The sequence below is a fragment of the Gymnogyps californianus genome, chromosome 13 (genome assembly GCF_018139145.2).
Source record: "Gymnogyps californianus isolate 813 chromosome 13, ASM1813914v2, whole genome shotgun sequence".
Taxonomy (NCBI): Eukaryota; Metazoa; Chordata; class Aves; order Accipitriformes; family Cathartidae; genus Gymnogyps; species Gymnogyps californianus.
The window spans coordinates 19,498,981-19,521,094 of record NC_059483.1 but is presented as its reverse complement, the minus strand read 5'-3'; the positions used below and the strand labels follow the sequence as shown (position 1 = coordinate 19,521,094).

The 22,114-nt window shown below is 37.7% G+C and overlaps 1 protein-coding gene across 1 annotated transcript in view; it reads right to left on the bottom strand.

The window, feature by feature from the left end:
• The window catches only part of DOCK3 (dedicator of cytokinesis 3), a 206,776-nt gene that overhangs the window by 87,956 nt on the left and 96,706 nt on the right, over positions 1-22,114 (bottom strand). The window contains 3 exon segments of the mRNA XM_050904891.1: positions 8,911-9,058; positions 11,906-11,966; positions 18,435-18,516. Coding sequence (XP_050760848.1) covers positions 8,911-9,058; positions 11,906-11,966; positions 18,435-18,516 — 291 coding nt within the window.

The following is a 22,114-nucleotide window of genomic DNA, read 5'->3' as shown; positions in this document are numbered from 1 at the left end:
AAATCCCACATAACTCTTGTTTTTAAAAGTGGAAGGAAACAAAACATTCCCTAATAGTTATCTCCTTATTATGGACACTTAGGAGCCTGTGGTGACTTTTCTGTCATCAAAGCCATTGTTTCACTCTTCATATTAAGACAGAACGGAGAAAGCTCTGGACATCCTATTTGAATTCTGTGCACGTAGAAAATTAATTTTAAGCTGAAATTAACTGTTGCCATATATTACCTTTTTGGTTTTAATTAAAAAAGTTAAAATCAAGAAATAAAAAGTGAAATTTGAAAGACTAAATAAAATTCTGATTTTCTTAGTATCTCAGGCATTTACAAGACTTTTGCTTACCTACACATTTTACAGAATGCCTTGAAACATGATGCAATTCCCCCCCCAAACTGTAGGATGAAAATATGTAACACCACAAAGTATGCTTCTGTATGTATATCATCTTCTGAAGCAGCATTTCACAACTGTTTATTCATCTGTATGGAATTTTAATAAGCATTTGTAAATACTGTTATACTTCATTTTCAGTTACATTACCATCTGTAAATCCTCAATAAATTTCTAGGATAGAAATTACAATATAATTATTTGTCAACAGATTTCTCATATTTCCATTCAATATTTTTTCACCAGGAAAAATTCAGTTGTTAATATCAGTTCCAATAATACACAACAATTTGGTGTGTGGATTATAACGTTGTTCAAACAACAGTCAGGCAGGATAGCTGGCTGCACTGCCCTCGATCAAACAATCAGATTCAAACCCGCTGGATGTACAGCTTACCCAGACCACCACTTAATGGCAGCACCTGTAAACAAAACTGTTCTAAGTATTTCCGACTAACTCTCTCTTTCCTCTTAGGTTATGCAGTTAAAGGCTCAGCTTGAACACAAAGGAGAGGAACAACGGCGGGTGGGGGAACAAGGCCTGCCGCAGGAGGATGTTCAGCACATTGTCCAGGTGCGAAATCCAGCAAGACGAGTCAGCCAGAAAGGCTCTCTGGATCGCTTTAAAGACAGAAATGGTTACTGCCTTTGGTGATGCAGGACTCATAAGGGGATGCTGGGGAAGAGCATTTTGGGATTGTTCAAGACTTAATATGAATTGTAGGGAAACAGAGGGATAATGGTATAAAATGGCCCGTTCATATGTAAATAGTTGCTACCAGTATGCTTGTCTGGCCGTGCCTTGTGCCTGAACTGCACGTCTAAAACCACGGACTGGAGGCATCTGTAGTGCGTATATGTATGTATGTATGTTTTCCACTAACAAGTTTTTACCCTGATAAACCAGAGAGGAAGACAGGATGAGGCCTTTGGTGCTGTACGTGTTTGTATGAGTGTGTACGTTCTGCCTGTGTTGATCTGCGTGGCCAGCTGTATGCGTATGTACTGTGTGTCTGTACACATGTGGGATGCAGGCTCAGCCTTGTGCCTGGCTGGACCTGGGGGCAGGGAGCTGTGGCAGCCTCACCTCTGTCGGGCTGCTGGATTCCACAGCTCCTAACATCTCCCATCACCATTCTGATGCCCTTCGCAATTTCGGAGACTTTAGACTAATCACAGGACATTGCATGCACTTACATGAGAGTTTCCTTCTGTTTGTTTGGTTTTTTTTTTACGGCTAACTTCCAATTCTCTCCTCCATTCTTAACCCTTCTCAGGATTGTTTCCTTAAATTGAAATATATTATCTTCAAAACAGAAGTTAATGAGAATTATAAAGACAACAAGAAGATATGAATATAACAAAGAATGGGCTACGCTCTCTGCTGCAGCATGATGCTATTCCATCGCAATAAAATCAGACTGTGTAACTGTGTAGTGGAAAGTCAAAACCAATATCTCTTACTGCTCCATTCCATGCCTTATGTATAAATATTCTGAAGTGGAGCAACATTAAAAAAAAAAAAATCCTCTGTAAATCACTATATCTATAGCTCTGGAGATATTCTCATTACTCTGATGGCAAGATTCTGGAGAGAGAAATTAGGAACACTGCAGCATTTGGAAATTACATTGTGACAGAGATTGCTGAGAGCACCAGAAGCAGATGTTTCAGTTTCCTTTCCAGTCACGGAGAAATACAGATTCCTTTAACGATAACCCACAAAAAAATCATCATGTGAGCCAGCAAAGCAGGAAACAGAACAAGAGCACACCTGGATGCTTGCCTCTTTCTGGATCTTGAGCACCTGAGTCAGAAGTGCCACACTTCTGTTTACGATCCAAAGCCAAAAATGCAAGAATTGCAGTGCCACTGAGAAAGAAATCAAAGAAACAAGCCCCATGTTCGGAGTCCATAGGCTACTGTCCCATTGTATGAGAGAGAGACATTAGACTGGGGAGGGAGAAAGGCAAAAAATGCAAGTGTCCCTCTTTATTAAGCTATTACATGAAAGATGAGCCATATAATCTTCTCTCTTGTGAGCTGTGTTTTTAATGAAAGTGACTATGGCTGTTGTGTTTAGCACCGGATTCAGTGTCACCAGCACCTTTAGAGGTCTCCTGGGTCTGCCTATACAATCAGGCCCTCAGCAGATACAGGCAGAGCTTCAGTTTCAGTAAGTTTCCTTGTTTCTAGACAATAACTAATGCCTAAGCTCTTTCATAGAGTTTCAGTATTACCTTACTTATTCAAAGACAACAAACCTCAGGTATTCAGACAAAAGTAGGGACCAAAATGTACGTATCATATAGGTTTTGCAACTCCTGAAGCATTTTTCTACTTACCATTTTGGAAAATAAAAAATCCCTATGTGTATATAAATACTTACTGAGCTACATTATTACATCACATTTTATATCTATCTGTACACTTCAGGTCTCTTTTCATCCTGCAACTTTTATTCAACCCAAAATCTTACTCCCACAAAAAGTAAGCCATGCTGTATGTTTAGTGAACTTCCCAAACCTTTTCACAAAGCAAAGACAGAGTCTATATCCATTAGAGAAAACTTTCTCCAATGATAAGATATATTCAGAACTATATTTTGTAAATTACTGTTTACACAACATACCAATATTTTAACTAATATTTGTTTATATGTTTCTATTGTCAGCTGGGAAAAGACTTGGCAGTTGTTAGTCTGGATCTAGAATACTGTGCTCAGTTTTGGGTTGTCCAATACAAAACAGACAATTGGAGAGAGTTCTGTGGACGGGCAGGTGGCTGGAACATGTACTGTAGGAGGAGAGGCTGAGGGACCTGGGCTTTTTCAGCCTGGAGAAGACAAGGCAAGAGGGGGAACATTAACAGCAGCCTTCCAAGACCTACAAGCAGTTATTAAGACGAAAGAGCCAGCCAGATTCTGCAGCGGTGCATAGTGAGATGCTGTAAAGCAACGGGCATAAACACAAACAAGAAGGGTTCAGACTGGATATTAGAAAAAGCTTTTGCACGAGGACAGTCAAGCATGACTGGAACAGGTTGTCCAGAGAGGCTGTGCAGTCTCCATCCTTGGAGGTTATCGAGACGCAACCGGATAAAGCCCTGAGCAGCCTGGTCTGATCTCATAGCTGGCCTTGCTCTGAGAAGGGGGTTGGACTAGAGAGGTCCCTATCAACCTGAATTAGGATTCTTATTTGTCTTAACATCAAAGTCGCACAACTTTATTTGCACTAGTATACATACAGCTGTATAACCAACCTGCTAAACTCACTAAGCTTGAACAGAATCATACCAGGAAAAAAGTGCCGTCAGTGCTATAGCTTGTTACCACATAATGAAGGGACATGCTATAAATGTTATGAAGTACTTTACACTAGTGTAAGCACAACTGAAATGAAAATTTTACTAGTATAATAATCTGATTGAAAAACAAAAATGGAACCTTTACCACAAACAGTGCTATTGGTTAAAAAACAAAAAAAAGGAAGAAAAAAAGAAGAAACAGTATGTTGATCAAATCTAATTGCCTTTTAAATTCAATTGTGCTTTATTTAAATCACAACTGCAAAATTTAAAGATTCCCCATAGAGTCAGCAATTTTTAACTCAGCAGCAATAGTGAATCTTATTTCTCCTATTTCTGTCCTATTAACTCTTAAAAGTGGAAAAAAAAAGAAAAAAGAGAAAAGAGAAAAGAAAAGAAACAAAAACTATAAGCCTTCAGCTCCTAGCAAGACAGGAGTCTTGAGAAATAAGTCACTTTGTAAAACTTCTCCCAAGCATATTCACATTTTTCCCCTTTTTTTGCTTCCCCCCAGGAGTACATAATGTCGGCAAAATCAGGGTAAGAAACGAACCAGCTACTGTGAAGGCAGTAGGGATTTTTTTGGCTGCTGCATTACGTAACTGAAGAATAGTATGGCAAAAGGAATTAAGGCTATCTAAAACAAGTAGTAGCTGGTAATCTTCTACAGCTTCAGTATTACAAAACTATATACTGCCAAGAATAACGAGATAACCCACAAAGCCTGTTATGGGCACACTTACTGACACCCCCCGCAAATGTTGATTATTATAAAAGCAAAAGGAACACAGACAACTTGGAATAAATGAAACACAAAGTACAGACAGTAAAAAAGGAAAAAATGGAGAAAAACCATTAAGAGTTACTTCCTCCCAGCATGCTATCCAAAAGTATTCTTTTAATTAAAACGCTGATCAGGCTGTATTCCTGTATTCCTAGGTTATCTGGTGCAGTTAGATTGGGATTATCCCACCTGAAACCTTAGCTCTACCTATCTCAACATTCCTCCTTTCACTGCAGTGGGTTTAGGTATTAGACATCTCAGCTGACTGTTAAGAAAACATGAACATAAAAAAAAAAAGCTTCCCATACTGGCAATAGGAGATACTACCTGGGCAAGGTACCTGAGCAGCCAGGCTCATGCACCCTGCCCTGAGGTTGCTGGATTAGGGATGTTAGAGTGTGCATCCCTGTCTGTTCCTATTCCTCTGTTTACGGACCTGTTGTTCATAAACTTGTCTAATCCCCTTCGGACCTGCTAATACTGCCTGTCTTCACAACATCCTGTGGCCGTACAACCCAGAAGATCATTACCTGCTTTCTAAAGAAGTACTTTCTTCCATCTTTTTTAATGTCATCCCCTAGCAATTTCATTAGGCATCCCTAATTCTTGTACTGTTGTATTCTGTGGGCAACAGTTCACCCTCCACCACGATTTTGTCAGTCTTGGTCGTATCCCTTCCCACCACCACTTTTCTCCTCTTCAAGCTGAAGCTCCCCACATTCTCAATCTCTCTCATAAAGAAGCGACTCTATGCCATTAAACATTTTAGTTGCTCTACTCCATACCTTTTGTAGCTACTATATCCTTTTTGGGAGGAGAGATCAGATATCCACACAGTAACTAAAGACAGGTCAGCACTGAAGTGACCTTCCAGAACCTAACAGTATGGCAAATTGACTATATTTGCTCTCCCCAAAACAATCTCTCACAACCAAAACACAACAGAGCTAAGACTTTAATGGACAGTACAAAACCCTTTCAATAATTGTGGTGTTCCATGCTAACTCAGAACTTTAACCAATATTCAGCTTACTTGTCAGGAAAAAATAATAATCATCTTTGCATGGCCAAGACATTAAAAGTCATTTCTCCTACTGCAAATAATATTCTCCTTAAAGTAGAGGGATAACCTATAGGACAAATTCTATACCATCCTCCATCCTGAGGCTGAGCCTACAGAAAATTGCTAGCCTCTGATAATTTTTTAGTTGCTGTACCAGCCTCTGGAGCGCAAGTTAAAATAGATTTCAGCCTCCAATGATTTATGCCTGCGAATTAACCTGGAACAAAGTTATTCCAAAATCAATGGACTGTAAAGATAGCTTAAAGCTAGTTTTGTACCAACTACCAATGTAAGCTGCACTTTACATTTCCTGAATGCAAAGAAGAATATTCTCCCAAGTTTGAAATGCTGGCCTGAAAACACTTGCTTGTAATGCATTTTATTGTGTTAACATTTTACTTGTCTAAATACCAAATATATTACAAAATGTATTTCTCGTTTAAATAAGAATTTTCTCCTGAGCCATCCATCACCTTTTCAGGTTGGCTGGTTCTACAGTAAATTTACCATTTGGAATGTTTGCCATACTACATCAGACCCCGATGTCAGACAGATGGGGACAGGAATGCAATGTACGCTCTTGTCCAGCTGGGCAAATAGCAACAACTGAATATCAAAATGGAAAGGCATTCAGGCAATACACCACATTAAGAGCTAGTGCTGGAGAAGGAGAAAAAAAAAGGATTGAGAGAAAATAGGACAAAAAGTAAAACTGAAAAAGATAATATGAAGAGAAATACATGAAGTTCTTAGGGGAATGGGAAGATTGACACAAAGACTAATGTTCAATGAGCCAAAATTTTCATTAAAAATTCATATAAAAATATGAAATCAAGTGATCTCAGAAAAAAAAAAGGATCGAGAATTTAGTTTCCATCTCACTTTTTAAATATTTGACATGTATATTATTAAAAAGAATTATAAAAGTAAATCTTCATGCTTTTACATAATGAGCTTATAACTAGAGCTGTGGTACTATATCCTCTTAGTAAGATTATAACATGACTGCAGGATTAACAAACAGGAAAACCTGGATTGTGAGAAAGAAGTACTTTTCAGACATAAATCTTTAACAATAATAAGGCAAGCTGAGAAAGACTGGAGAAGTAAACTGATACTTTTTTTTTTCCCCATAAGCATTCTCTCTTGTGGATCCAGCAAAAGTCTCCATTGAAGCACTGTGTATTTGTTTCAGCCTTTGTTAGGTTTTCAGTCTCTCAAATTTTTTCCAACTTCTCCCTGTGAAAAGGCTTTTCTGGCTGTATGCTGACTGCCTCATTTGTGGCAGCTGTAAGCTTTAGCTTTAGCCAGATAGCGTACAAAAATAATGTTTTTTACTGCTCCTTTAAAAAGACAATTACACCTCCATCCTTATTTCATCTCTATGATGGTTTTGGGTTGGCCTTTTAACAATAATCAAAATGAGAGCAGCAGGTAGGAAAATCAGTTCAGTGCTGTTTAAGCATTCATATACAATTTTAAACTTACAAAGGACAAAAATCTGCCATTTCAATTTTAGTCTACAAAGCAAGAAAAGGTAGGTTAGCTAAAAGAATGTGCAAAGAGAAGATGCAAGCAGATAAACCTGTGAAAACTTTGTCATGGAAGACCAACAGCTATTAAAGCTGCAAAAGGGATAAGCTGGTGCCTTTCAGATATATCCATTTTCCTTTCTGAAGATTTTTGTTGGAGGTTTGCAGAGAACACTCCAAACAGCAGTGACATAAAATAATGATGTACAAGACTTATAACAACCCAAGTGAATGATAATAGTGATAAAAAATCACAAGCATCTGATTACAGAGTTGAATTCTGTTATGGGCTCTACTTTCTCTCTGGGAAGGCAGTAATGGCTGCGTGTGGATGTTGAAAAAGGGTGTGGGGAAGCAGATGTGAAGAACAGCTGGTATAAACCTACTTAAACATTTCGGCAGATACAGCTGGTACTTTGGGCGGTGTGAAGGGGATCCATATTAACAAAACACTTTGGATTAAGAGGAAGAAAAGGTAAGCTCTCTATCCTGTGATTTTTTTGATCATAGTACTAGGACTTTGGATTGCTCTAACTGGCTGCATGACTTTGTCACTGACAAATAGAGAGGTCCAGTATTTTACAAGTTTTTTCTCTCCTATTTTTCAGTGAATAAGAAGCTAAAGATGCATTAAAAGGGCATCAAAACAGAAATCTGATATTCAGAATGTTCCATTACTGTAAGCATTCAAAATGTTGCAGTTGCAATATACTAACACCGTATCTACAAGGCCAATATTAACATAAACTATATAACCAAGAACCACTGGTTTGAGATAAGCTGAAACCGAATGGTGACAAAATGCCAAGATTATCCAGATTTTATTGACAAAGAGAAGAAAGATGACCATTTTCTTCCCTATAACTTGATATTTTTGCTACAGTTTTCGTAACTGTTGGCAAAAGAAGAATGGAAGAGCTGACTCTGGGAGACACTTCTTTGGACTCACAGATTTCTAATGTATGAAGAGATATCCAAGAATCTTTCAGTGAACAGTGAAAGCCATTTTTTCATTTATAGTTTCCCCTGAATGTCAGATTTTCTGCTGCTGAATGCACTTCTCAAAGAATAACAAAGTTCTATAGCCCCTCCAAATTATCTCATTACTCAGAACAGTGGCCACAGACTGCAAAGTAATGTCAGCTGTATCTCAGCCCATCTGCAGAGCAGATCTTGCCAGTATTTATCCTCACTGACAAGAGATTTAAATATTCCCTGCAGTCTCCAGACAGTTTGTCTGTGGCCTCTCTATTACAACTGTGAGACCACATTTCATAATAAGAATTTGTTAGTTCAAAGTTCAAAATCACAAATAACTGAAGACAGATTCTTGCTCAGAAAATGTTGACTTGTTTTGAGTTTTTTAGTCACACACTGTTGACTTCAGTTGTTTTCTACTTCTTTTGTTGGTCACCATGACTGATAAGGAATAGGAGATGTGACATGAGTAAGTACTCCCTTCATCAGGTGAAATACAGCATATTTCTTTGGTTTTGAGCTTAGCAGATTTTAAATAAATCACATTAATAAAAGTGCAGCTTTGCATGTCACATAGATTTGGGCAATATTCAATAATTTCTGTTGGGCAATATTCAATAATTTCTGAAGCGCTTCCCATACCTGAAACATCTGTGATAATATGCATTCGTTTCTATGAGCTTCTGGAATAATAAAGGAGCAAAAACCAGTGCCAACAGCACTAGTTTACCTTGTGAGGAGGATAAAGCAGCAAATGCAGTTTACGGCACCTTGATATTTAATATCACTTTAGTATCTCATCATCCAACATATACAAAGTGTTTTTCCTAATTCTTTTCATTCTAGGAGTTACTCACGTGTAAACTTTGAGAACAAAATCCTTTTCTTCTTTTATTTCGGAGATTGACTGAAGTACATCCATGATGCTCAATACTGCACAGCCATAGGGGCGGCGATAGTGTAAATGAGGGGGCCCTTTTTTTGAATCATTTAGCAACATGCGACCTAAAATTAACAGAAATTTAAAACATTAGAGATTCACATGCAGCCATTCTGTCTATTCTGTTCTATTATCCCTCTGAGTATGCATACCTACAGTAAGTTTCAACTACAGCTTGCAGTCTTTCCTATGCTTCTGTATTGGGTCTGGCTGAGATGGAGTTAATTTTCCCCACAGCAGCCCTCATAGTGCCGTGCGTTGTACTGGTAGCTAGAAAAGGCGCTGATAACACACCAGTGTTTTGGCTATTGCTGAGCAGTGCTCGCACAGCATCAAGGCTGTCTCTCCAAGATTCCTCCCGCCTCACCCAGTAGGCTGGGGGTAGGCAAGATCTTGGGAGGGGACACAGCCAGGACAGCTGACCCAAACTGACCAAAGGGATTTTCCATACCATATGATGTCTGCTCAGCAATAAAAGCTAAGAGAAAGGAGGAGGAGAGGGGGCATTTGTTACTATGATGTTTGTCTTCCGGAGCAACCACTACGTGTCCTGAAGCCCTACTTCCTGGGAAGTGGCTAGACATCGCCTGCTGATGGGAAGTACAGAATAAATCTTTTGTTTTCCTTTGCTTCTACGTGCAGCCTTTGCTTTATTAAACTGCCTTTATCTTGACCCACGAGGTTTTTTTTCCATCTTATTTTCTCCCCCACCCTGTCCTGCTGAGGAGGGGAGTGACAGAGCGGCTTGGTGGGCACCTGGCGTCCAGCCAAGGTCAACCCACCACAACTTCTCACTCTTTTTTCTTCTTATACTGTTTCAAATCCAGAGGTCCATTTGAACCTACCTGACCCACTGGGCTACTTTGATTAAGGCATATCACCCCATTTAGCTAACAGAACACTCAAGGGCAAAGGGAACAGCGTCATGTCTGGCCATCTTTGATTTGCAGCTCCATGACACATATTTGCATCCAGCTGGGCTGACTACAAATCATCTGTTGAATGAGCCAAGAATACGGCTTGTACTCACCTCTCTGCATCCACACAGAGATTCACTGTGGTCCTTCCATTATAGTCCAGTATTTACACAAATTTTCACTTTATACAATTGCTTTAATTATATACTGTGTCATTTATCATGTTTGGAGCGCATAAAGGAGAATTCTGAGGTACAAAGCTGCTCAGTGATTAACTTCCTATTGTTAAAGCAGTTTAATAGAGAAAAAAATGCCAAAACCAGAAAAATCACTATGATAATCTAAGCCATCTTGTAACATTACACATAATAATCTGTCCAGCACTTCTTGCATCAAGGTTAAAAATCTGAGCTTGAACTACAGCATATCTTTCTACAAGCTTCATTTATCATCTCAAGTGATACAGAGTAATTCTAACTTTTAGACATTTTATGACACAGTGAAGTCAGATAACGAAAAACCAATCCTTCTAACATATTTATGACTTATTGTCCTGTGTCATTCACAGGACAACACAACAAAGCTATAGTTTTATTAAGCTGTTTAGACCTTCTGTACTTCAGAAAAGGTATCTGTGGCTGGTAATGGATGCTAGTAGTGAATGGGCTGGAAATAGGGTTAAATACCCTTTCATTGCAAACACTACCTAGCCATTTTTCAGTTAACTGAAAACCTGAAAAACATGAAAGACAGTGCACTACTCAGTTGTTTAGAATAATATAACTGAAGAGACTGTCTGTTATTCCTACTATATGTTATTAACCTTTTAGGCCTAAATATTTGAAATAAGTTATATTTAACACAGGTAAAATATTTACTTGCTAATTTCTCAGTGAAAGTACACACATTCATAATTTAGAACCATTTAACTCCCTGTTACTAACTAATTATATCCTTTTTAACCAGAGCTTTTTTCTATCCAACACCTTCCATCTCAAAGAGATTCTAGCAATTTAATTCACATACCAAAAGTCATATAGTCACTTCACTTAAACACACTGCTGGGCTAAAAAAAATTCATCTAGCTCTCCATGAACTACTTGGAGCACTGCACTATACCATATAAGACACGTTCTAAATTCAACTTCAATCATAAACACTTTCCAGTCTTGCTTCTGCAAATCTCAAAAAGAATAAAAGAAGCCTAGCCTGGCCTACGAATAATCAGGGAAACCCACTCTATAAAGGGTGACTAGTCAAGCGAATTAGCAAGGGTGGGCTTTCTTGGGCAGGGTCAGGTCTAGGCGCTACGCATCCAGATCTCTCCTTTGGATAGCTCTATGCGAGCAGCCAAGAGAACCTGGAAAGAAGCAAGTGTATGCTGCTGAATGTTGGGCTGCAAGCTTGATAGGCTTCCAGCAGGCAGGTACTGCTGCTAATGCTCCTTTTTGGCATCAGCAGGTAGAAAGAACACCTGTCAGGTGTGACAGCTTCCCTGCTCTTATGTTTTATAGGCATCTCCCTCAACTCAAGCGTGCGTTCTTGGAAGCACCGCAGACTCCTACAGCAGAAAACACATCTTTATATATATTTGTCTAACAGCCTCTGATTTACTAGATGTGAATGGCCAGGTATGCTGATGTCTTGCCCTGTAAACTAGCTATCTATCATCAGCAAAAAGACCTCATTTGAAATTTTGGAACATTAAACAAAAAGCCTTTTTAGTTCCTCCCTCCTCCCCTAAATGTGGTGTTTAATCAAGTATTTTGTTTCAGACTGAGAAAAAAAAATAGTCACTGTTAAACAGTCATCAATAACTTTATAACACTTAGCTACATATGGTCTGAATATTAACCTCAGCAGACAGGCACGGTCTATGACTGAGTTTTCTAACTGGTTAAATCATTATAATGTCAGTTAATTAAAACATACATTTAAAAATACTGTAAAAACATTGTTAATTATATATATTTCAAGCATTAAATCATACTGTACCTATTCGAATTACATGTGCAACTATGTACAAATCTCTCTTCATGTCCTTGCTGCTGAGATCCTAAAAGATTGGAAAAAATATAGACGTTAAAAAAGAACACATTGCACTTCCAAAATAAATGCCTGCAAAACTCCCACGAACAACAATAAGGACTACACAGTATTACTCTCCATTCATTTAGCTCCTCCATCTTTAAATAAGAGAAAGTATTATTATTTCTAATTTTCAGACAAGAAAAATAAAGTATAGAAGGATCATATTTGGTTGGAATGTTCTTTAAAAGGAAAAGAAATTAAAGATTCTGACTCCACTGACTAGTGATGCTGTATCAAAATTCTGGCAAACATTTAAAATGTTCATTTCATCCTTAATTCAAACACATTATTAGACTGTATTAAATTTACATAGTAAATTTAAACCCCTGAGTTACCTCAGCTGCAAACCATTCTGGCTTCCTTCACCCCATCCCCTGACTGCAGGTCCCAGACCTGTCCCTAACCCTGTTCCTTTGCTTCTGCTTTCCTTTTTTGGCTTTTGACTTCTCATTGTGTAGTCTCAGTCTCACATGATGGCTCTAGAAAAAATTTGCAGCATGACTGTCAGAATTTAGATAAATCTTCAAGTGCGTTTTGAACTAATCTCCATTTTACCGGTGGATAGGTGCAATTCCTCAGAGCACGCAAAAGTCTGAAGGGGAAAAAAGGTAGAAGACTCAGAGACATGGTTTATTTTAATGCTTTTAAATGTGCAGCGTTAATCCTGTTTCACATATGTTCATTACATTATGAAAACAGCAAGGCAGTGTCTCAACCATGCACAGAACCTACAGGCTCTATCTGTATGAGCTGATGGGAGCCAAGGGCAGCTAGTTTACAGCTAACCTTCTGAAAAGTCCAAAAGCAGGGTAAGCTGCATGCAAACTGCTGACTGGAAATGCTCTCTGCTCCATTCTAACTGCTGAAACACACCAAGGGATTATTTGGGGAGCATGGTAGTTGGAAAGGGCCACATTTGGCTAAAAACATTCTAACTTTAGTGACATAGGTGGTCACTCATATTTAGTACATTCGAAACAGTGATAGGGTATTGGAAAAACTAAGAAATAAACTCAGTTTCAAGATGAGGTAATTGCTTAGCAAAACACAATCTCCCAAAAGTTATTTTTTATGGCAAGCAATTATATACATGGATGAAAACTCTGAAATTCCATGTCACAGAATAGCAGGTCAAAACTTTAAAAAATGAGCTTGAAGAAAAGCCAAAAAATGGGAAAAGGAGAACCTACAGAAGAGTAAAAGGAAAGCTGAAGCTAATGAAGACAAAAAAGTATTATTGACCCTGACAAACCTTGAATAATAAAGAAAATAAATTAAGAAAATACGCATAGAGTACTTTTCAATAGTTCATTACTGCGGCATTTTGCATTCACATTAGAAGCTGTCTTAATTGCTATTTCCTTGGCATGTTGTATTTTTTTCTGATAACATAAACAAAGATCAACTTCTAAGACATTCCCCCCTCTTTTTTTTTAATTAAAGATCTAAGAAACATTTCTTCCTAAAAACATTAGCATTGTTCAACAAGTTTTCCTTATGCTACTAACCTCCAAGACAAGAAGATTTTAAACAGATAATATGTACTGTGAGAATATTCATTCATGTTTTAGACTCTGATGCAAAAAGGCTCCTTGTGCTCTACAGCAACAGCTGGTGCCTCTCTTTCGCCACTCTGCTATCATCTTATTGTTATGTACTGACTTATACCATACAGCCTCCAAATTCTCCCCAAATGTAAAGGGCATCGCTCCAGTCATTTCTCAGGAGAAGAGCAACTGGAAACGCAAAATGATTAATGTATTCTTCCTAAGAATGTGGGAGGGTGAGTGAAGTGTGTACGCATGTGAAAGAGAAACATCCAAAAAGAACGTTTTAAGCTCAGTCACTGTTGTTCACTTCACTCCTCCCCTTACACTGAAGCAACTGACATCACCTCACATCATTCTAAAACAATTTTTGTTTGTTTGTACAAAATGTTTTCAACATAAGGCTTTTTAAAAACAGCTCTAGGGCCTTATATACGACTTTACAAACAACTTGAGATGACAGCTATGTGTTCATGTTTCTTCACTTTTTTTTTTTCCTTTTCAATTGAATAAAGATATCCATCCCAGCAGTAACAGTCACTTCTAAAATGTACAGTTGTGCGGGGAGAACAACACTGGTGGATTCATCTATGCACAAATGTAGCTTGGCCTTCTAATACTATCTTTTTTTTTGAAAATACAATGCAAAAATCAACTGGAAAAGTCTCAGATTCAGATAAAATCTTGTATTTTTCTTTTTAAAAAAACCCACAACTAAGTGGTATTAAAACCACTGCAAAAGGAAATAATGCAAGTTTTATATAAAGGGGGAGGAAATTTTAAACTGTGGACATCTAAGTTCTGTCATACCTAGTTTGAACCAATTTAGCGAATTAAAAATTGTATTTTCCTGGAAGCTAAAACATGAACTTTAAGTCACACAGAAAATTTCTTTCCCGTGTGACTTGAGAAACCAAATCTCAACAAGTGAGATTATGATGGCAATGCACATAAACACTGAAGTTCAGATTATAGTGACATATAGCACTATAAAATCTGGGCACAGTGACGGAGAACTAGGCATAAAGAGAATTTATTCTAAGAAGAAGTTTCAGTCCCTGTCAAATAGAGTTATACTGCTAAATTACAGCAGGCAAGTAATAAATTCATGGCTGTATCTTCTTACTCTGTTTAAAAGGAGCACTGTATTTCCCTGGGCAGCATATGCAGAGAGCTGCAAATATGCTGTTTGGTATGCTTACTAGCTAGCAGATCATGTCTCTCCGAAGCCAAAGAATTAAGCTATATAAATCTTCCTTAGCGTTTTCTCTTCAAGTCTTATTTTGCTGCTGCATGAATAAGGGAACATACTTTCTAGGCTTTCGTCACCACCTAACATACCAGTGTAGCATATGGTAGGCTTTATCTTGCATGTCTTGGAGAAATTGAAGTTCCACGATAAGAAGGGATTTGACATAGTTTTAATCTCAGTAGTGCCTGACAATACATTTCGAAAAGCAAAAAAACTTGGAGGTAGTACTTAATACTCTAGACAGTAATAGATTTTTGAAAATATCTGTGATTTGACAGGGGGAGTTTTATTATACTATCAGATTACCAGTTCTAATTAACAGCAATTTAGAGAACTATTTTTTCAAAGGGCGGCTGTCAAAATATCAGAAAATGGTAGGGCATGCACATATTGCTGGGTTCACACTTTAGTCGCTTTTCAATTTCACAAAAAATATACTGTATCACAGTCAAAAGACAAAAAATGTGGGCCCAGATGGCCTTGTATTTGATTTTGTACAGCAGAGGCTTTTTACAAGGCAAGAAATTCTTACTATGACATGGACCAAACAATCACAAACCCCGACCCCTGTGAGGAAGTCTTCAGATAATTTCTTTGCAGAAAATCCATGCACTTGACTTAGGACCCAGAAGAGGACAAACTACATTTATTATTTGCTTGCATGCAATATAAAGAAATCAATTTCCAGAAAGGTGTTCTTAGCACTGCATCCACAGGGGGGTTATTTCCCACATCCTTCTGAGCTTCTTAAGTGATACCGGTTGATAAACAAAATAATTTCATGGTAATTCTAATTGAATGGCTTTTTAGAAAATCACCCCTAATTTCCCCCCCCCCCATATTGGGTATGGAAAAGAGTTACTCTATAATAATGGTTAGTTCTTTACAATGCTGTTTTCTATAAAGGTCTAACTGTACATTAAAAAAAACAAATACCAACACCACCACCCCCAAAACAGTGGAATCAAGGATACCTGACTGCCACTAATTAGTTATTTAAACAGCTTTACCAAATTCAGTTGCCAGCCTCATAAGCCAGAGAGAGTAAGGTATTTAACAGAAATAGCAAGCTTATACTGTGTAGTTATGTTTTAATTCAGACACAGGAGTGTTTCTAAAGCATGCACAGGCTAAGGTTTGCTTGAGTGAGCTTTAATCTTCAGAGGAAGCCGTTTCTCACCTTTGGTATGATATGACAGCAGATCTAAAAACAAAACCTAAGTAATTTTAATATCTTACACAAGGAGACAGCTGAACCCCTAGAAGCAACAGAGATAGCAGGAAAAGACAGGGATACCTTGAATTATCTAAGATATGGGGCTTCTTGCCTCTGGGAAAGATTAAAGTTTTAGAAAGATACTGCGGGGTGGTGGGGGAGGGTGAGGAAATAAATAAATAGATTTAAAGTCAAGACTAACACAAACTCAGGAACAAACCTGAAAATCATAGAACTATCTTATTTTGGAAGCGTATCAGAAGTGTGCAATTTTTTTCACAGATAATTTTCCCAATTATCATAATTCCTGTTACGTAGAGTATACATTCTACCAGAGAGAGTGATAGACAACAAGTCTAAGCACCTCGGAGAGCTGATACTGCAGCAGCCTTAGTATTTTTGTATAGTGAAATAGAAAGGTAGCTTGGGAGTGATCACTGGTCAGAAGGATAGGTGCTGTAGAGTGGCATGTCTGCAATGCTCGGGGCTGGCCTCTTTTAGACTAGGCTGGCCACATTCAGAACATGCAGCAGGTCTCTTCCGGAACTATGGTATGCCCCTGGCCACAGCATATCATTAGTCTTTTTGTATTTTTGAAAGCGTGTAAAGACTGGTTTGCAGGTCACCGGAGCAAAACTGTTTCACACCGTTCACAACACAGTGTGAAACAGGACAGTTGTTACATGACCCTAAGTAGTGTGGCATCAGTGTAGATGGGGAAGTTTGATGGTGAAAATCTTTTTAAGAATGACGAACCTCAGAGGCCAGAAAGTGCCAAACTTGATACCAACCAGTCTGTGCTGCCTTTTGGGAATAATCCTTAGAGCAATTCTTAATCCTATACTCAACCTTTTTGCACGATCCAGACACCGGTGCTGAAGCTTGCTCCCTGGCCACCTTTCTCTTAGAAGAGAAAGATACTTGGTTTTGAGGTACCAACAGTGGAGTCATCAGTGCCAATGGCAATACTAAGACACTGTTATCTCTGCTGACGTTTAATCAGCTGGTAGCACTTCACTGATGGTACCAAAACCAGAACTGCTACTGATGTCAGCATCAATGTCAGTGCTATTTTTGGATTGACCTGCATCTCTCATATCCAGATGGAGGCAGAACTGAGCAGCCTTACCTCTAACTAGATATGCTCTGTTCCCTAAGAGGAGAAATTCAGCTATTTTCTTACAGGAGAAAAGGGAATGGTGCTGGGAACCATGCCTATTTGTGTCCAGCCCTGCCTGACCTTAGAGGGTTTCACTGCCAGAACTAAAGCTTATACCAAAGCTGTCTGCCATCTTTTTTCTTCACTGGAGGTAAAAATACTTCTGTCAAAGAGCTTCTAGCATGTGCACTAGCTAAAGGTGAGTCACGATGGAAGGTGTTTATCACACTTGGGATCTGAAATTCCTTACAGTTATTCTGTGATGAGCTGTTAAATTTCAGTGTCTCTAGATTTCCATATTCTTTCTGAGAAGAAGTGACAGATAAAATCACGGTCTGACACATGATTCTGAGGTAATTTTTAACAGACCATAAGACCAGTGCAGAATGGATATTAAAGCCTGAGTGTTTTGAAACTACTATTTTGGCATAACCAAAACCATAAAACAAGAAGGCAGTTAGGTGAGAGGTGAGTCTGAAGAATTAAAAGTAAGTAAATCTTAGCTGACTATTTCACTCCAACGGAGGTATCATCCGGTCAGAGCCACAGATGGATATTACTTATCCTGTCTTTCTGGCACAGATGGTTAAAGACTGCTGGTACAGTTGGTCATATCTGCTTTGCATCAGGACTGGGTAGCTGTTTGCACGGACCTGCTGTAGAAACTTAGGAAGTCACAGTGTTTCCTTTATTACAACCAGCTCTCTGTAGCTCAACTTGGCTGCTGCTTCTGCAGCACATCCCGGTCTTTCTGTTCCATCGCACACACTGTGCTGTCGACCCGGGAGGCTACTGCTGCACCATCTACCTGGGGCTGCTACACGGACTCTTGACTGGGCCATGACAAAAATCTGTTTGGAGAATTTTCTGTTTTTCTGTGTGTGTTGTTGTAGTTGTTTTTCTAACCTGAATTCTGAAAAAAGTGCCTTGCTTCATGTTTAGGCCAATGCCGCTTCTTCCTGTGCCCTGTTACCTAAGAGCACAGTACATGCAATGAAAATATTCAAAATTTCAAACTATAAGCAAGAACAAATGCACTTAAAAGGAAGTACTTCAGAATATTTACTTAGCCATAAAAATAATTTAGAAGTACATCCATTTTCTTATGTTAATATTTAGTTATAATCACAACAAAACTTCGAAACAGCTTCCATTCTACTCAATATATTGGAAAGGAAGAATTGGTTTTTTTCATCTCAGGGTGACTACATCTACAATCATACTACTGTAAGGGAAGAAGAAAGGTAACAGACACGTACTGTGAAAAGTGCACACATTCGATCTATCTTCTCTGGATTCCTGGGGCCTCCGTTCTTGTTTAACCTCACCATAAACCTCTCACTAAAAAGCAAACAATATTAAAAAAAATAAACAAGAGTTTCATGTACACACTTCAACACAAAAATATAGGTAGATAGGTTTTTTTAAAAAAGATGCACTAGGTATTATAATTTTTTTAATTCCCAAAGCATATGAAACAGTACTCACTGATCTAGATAAAATTACATGGAATAGCATAGAAGACTTTTAATAGCAAGTACTCTGCATGTGAAAACATCATGTTGATGCATATTCATGATGCAATAACATTAAAATAATGTGAATATATGAAGCACAGGATTTGAACACATTACAAGTACTTCAGGCAAAGGCTAAGGCACACTTGCTGAGGCGTATACTGCCTTCGGTAAAACTAAGTTCATTAAAATCCACTCAAAACTAAAAGTAACAAGAATACCAATTAAGCAATCTCCTTCAATGTATACTATTTATAGAAGCAATATACTAATTCAAACACATTAAGATTCAATTGATAGGACTGCTTATCAATCAAATTAAACAGTTCTTTTACCAGCAAAAACAGTGTGTATAGCCAGACTGCAACATAAATAAAACTTAGTATGGATGGTGAGCCATGGACATTGATATTATTTCTTAAGACAGACAGAGAATTTATGTATACAAATAAATTAGATGAGTAAGAGTAATTTATTCACTAGATGTGCGACAACACGCTAAGTATTGATGAGAATTTTCTTCCTACAGATTCATTGAAATAAAGCAAAAGCACACCATTAAATCTTCTAGTTACATTTCCCTTACATCACAGATCCTTTCAATTTTATCCAGTATGACTGTATCAATTCCAGTAACATCTATTTGACTAAAACACATTTTCCAGCATATTATCCACTGTTGGCCTGAAAAATATGAAAACATAGAGTATGCACTACTACTTCCTTTGGTAGCTTGCTCCAAAAGGCTATTCAACTCTACTGTAAAAATGCATGGGTTAACCTCAGCTTGGAAATGTCTGGTTTCAGTGTTTAGCCGCTGCTTTTTGTTACACTTTCTTCTGTACGTTAAAGAGCCCTTTAGAAAAGCTAATTTCTCACAGGGTAATGATATCTGTCATTAATTATATTATGTAATCAAATATCTCTCCAAACAAGTAAGCAATTTAACGCTGCCAAGAAATTCAAGAAAAAGTGCTGGAATCGTTTTATAGAACTTAGCCATAGTGCGATTTTTCAACACCATTTCATGAACAGTTCTAAAAATGTAACTTTGTAACAGTCTAGTACTGGTACCACCTACACCATAAATACAAATACATACATATGTGTATTGCACACATATGAAATCAAGTCCCTATTAATCCTAACTGTAATTTATCAAACATCACATATTATCCTTTTTACCGCAGCATTACGCTATGAGTTGATTTGAAGCAACCTGTCCATTATAAATACTGATGTATTTTCAGAATTGCTACTTTTTTCAGAATGGGCCCTAATTCTGTAAGCATGACTCATACATCTTGTTATACACCTTTGCATGTTTATTTGCTTAAGTTTATCTTGCTAAGCAATCCAGATCATGCTCTCTGGCTGTTTCACTCTCCCTGTTACTCACTATTACTCCAATCTCTATGTATCCCACAACCTCATTCAGCAATAATTGTAATTAAATTGCAGCAGATGCTTATAAGCTTGGAGATTGCTAACATGCCCTAAAGAAACCCACAGGAAACAGATATTTGATGATTCTTTACCTACAACTACTTTCTGAGATGCCAATTAGTAAGTGAAGAATGTTTTAGCAAATGCTCTAATGACATGGTATAATCTAATCTTTTAGTAAGAATTTTATGATATATTAAGTGGAATGCAGCACCATATTACAACTTCAGTACATTACAGTAACAGTTATATTACAACAATATTACATCTTCATATTTACCTCTACCTAATACATAAATCACAAAAAATAAAGTCAGAATTTTCAAAATAAGACCTATTTTCAATAAAACCACATTAATTACATCCTTAACCTTTATCATTAACTCAGTCTTGGGCCCATTATTTTGCTGGTAACTGATTAAGGTTGTGAAAACACATAGCAGCAAGCAATTCAAGCAGGATGGCCAAAGTGCTTGCTTTTCCCAGCTGTTTGCCTCAGTCCTTTGTTGCTCCTGCAAAAGGGCCACACAAACAGGACCTCCAGCACTACCTGAGCAATTACATTGTAGAACTCGAGATATTAACATAAACTAAAATAGGTGTTAGTTAGCAGCAGTTGCTGGCATTCAGCTCTCCCTGGTCAATGAATTTCAGAAGAGGAGCAGGCAGGACAGTTACAGTGATGCCCACAGGTAAGCTCTGGTTAATAAAAGGAATAAACCAGAAGATAACTAACTTTTATACCATCAATTTCCAATCAGGAATCAATCATGCTTTATATAATTAAAAATATGTAGTAATTTAAAGAGATATCAACTCATAGCCATGTTCTTTCCAAGCTGCAGCAATAAACATCAATATTTCCAATACCTTCAAAAACACTGCTTAGGGAGACTTTAATTTTAATAAATCCATTTAATTTTAATCCTTCAATCAGTTTAATTGCACAATTTTTCATTTAGAAAGATTAGGAGGTAACATACATTTCATTTCTGTTACAAGTATAATTTGTAAAACGTGTCTCCTTCTATAAAGTAAAATTCCTTAAAGAAAACAAACAAAAAACTACCACAAGCTACAAAAGTTACTTTCATAAAATAAACATTGGTCCTCTTTAAAACTGAACTTGAAACAATGATAATTAAATGATTGTAGTTTTTTTGTTAAATGTAAATTTAGCAACACCCTCTACTAGTGCGCTGAAAAATAATTACTATGCTTTATGCATGTTAACCTTATCCCATTTTTAAGGATAAGAGCATAAAATAGATCCATACGACACAAGCAAGATCTCTGGCAAACTATTCTTTCACTTCTGCTGCTGGGAATGTAATCTGGCCACCAAACAGTGGCACAACAGAGGAACACAAAGCTGATACATGCAGCCTAGGATCAGGAGGAAACAAGACAACAAGCAGCCTGCCAGTTGAAGATTATGGGCAATATAAATCACGTCCGCAGGGGAAAATGTGTTCACTGGTGAAGATTTTCATCCAAAATCCAAGTGTAAATCAATGCTGGCTCACTCATATTTAATTGCAAGTTATTATACCCTATATAATAAGCACCTGGAATATCTTCACTTTCATTGCAGTGGTCAGATCAAGGCTGGTTCTCTTAATTCAGAGGAAAACTGACGGCTTGAAGGGAAACCAAACCACTAGCAGAGCACCAAGCTCTTCTGTGAGATGAAGAATTATTTACAGAAAGGGAAAACAGAAATTTGAAAATGTACTGCTGACTAAGAGTATTTTCAAATTCTGGGATAGAAATACAGGAAATATATACTACTATCCAATATTATAGAAGCAGAAGATGCTGGTCCACAGAGAAAGATACACTGAGTCAAGGTCAAAAATAGACAAATTGTAACAACCGCCCTCCACATGAAAGGTCCATCTTACCCTACTATCCTGTCTCCAGCAATGTCCAGTAGTGGCTAATTAGGGAAACAATAGAAGAATAAAGCAAGCATA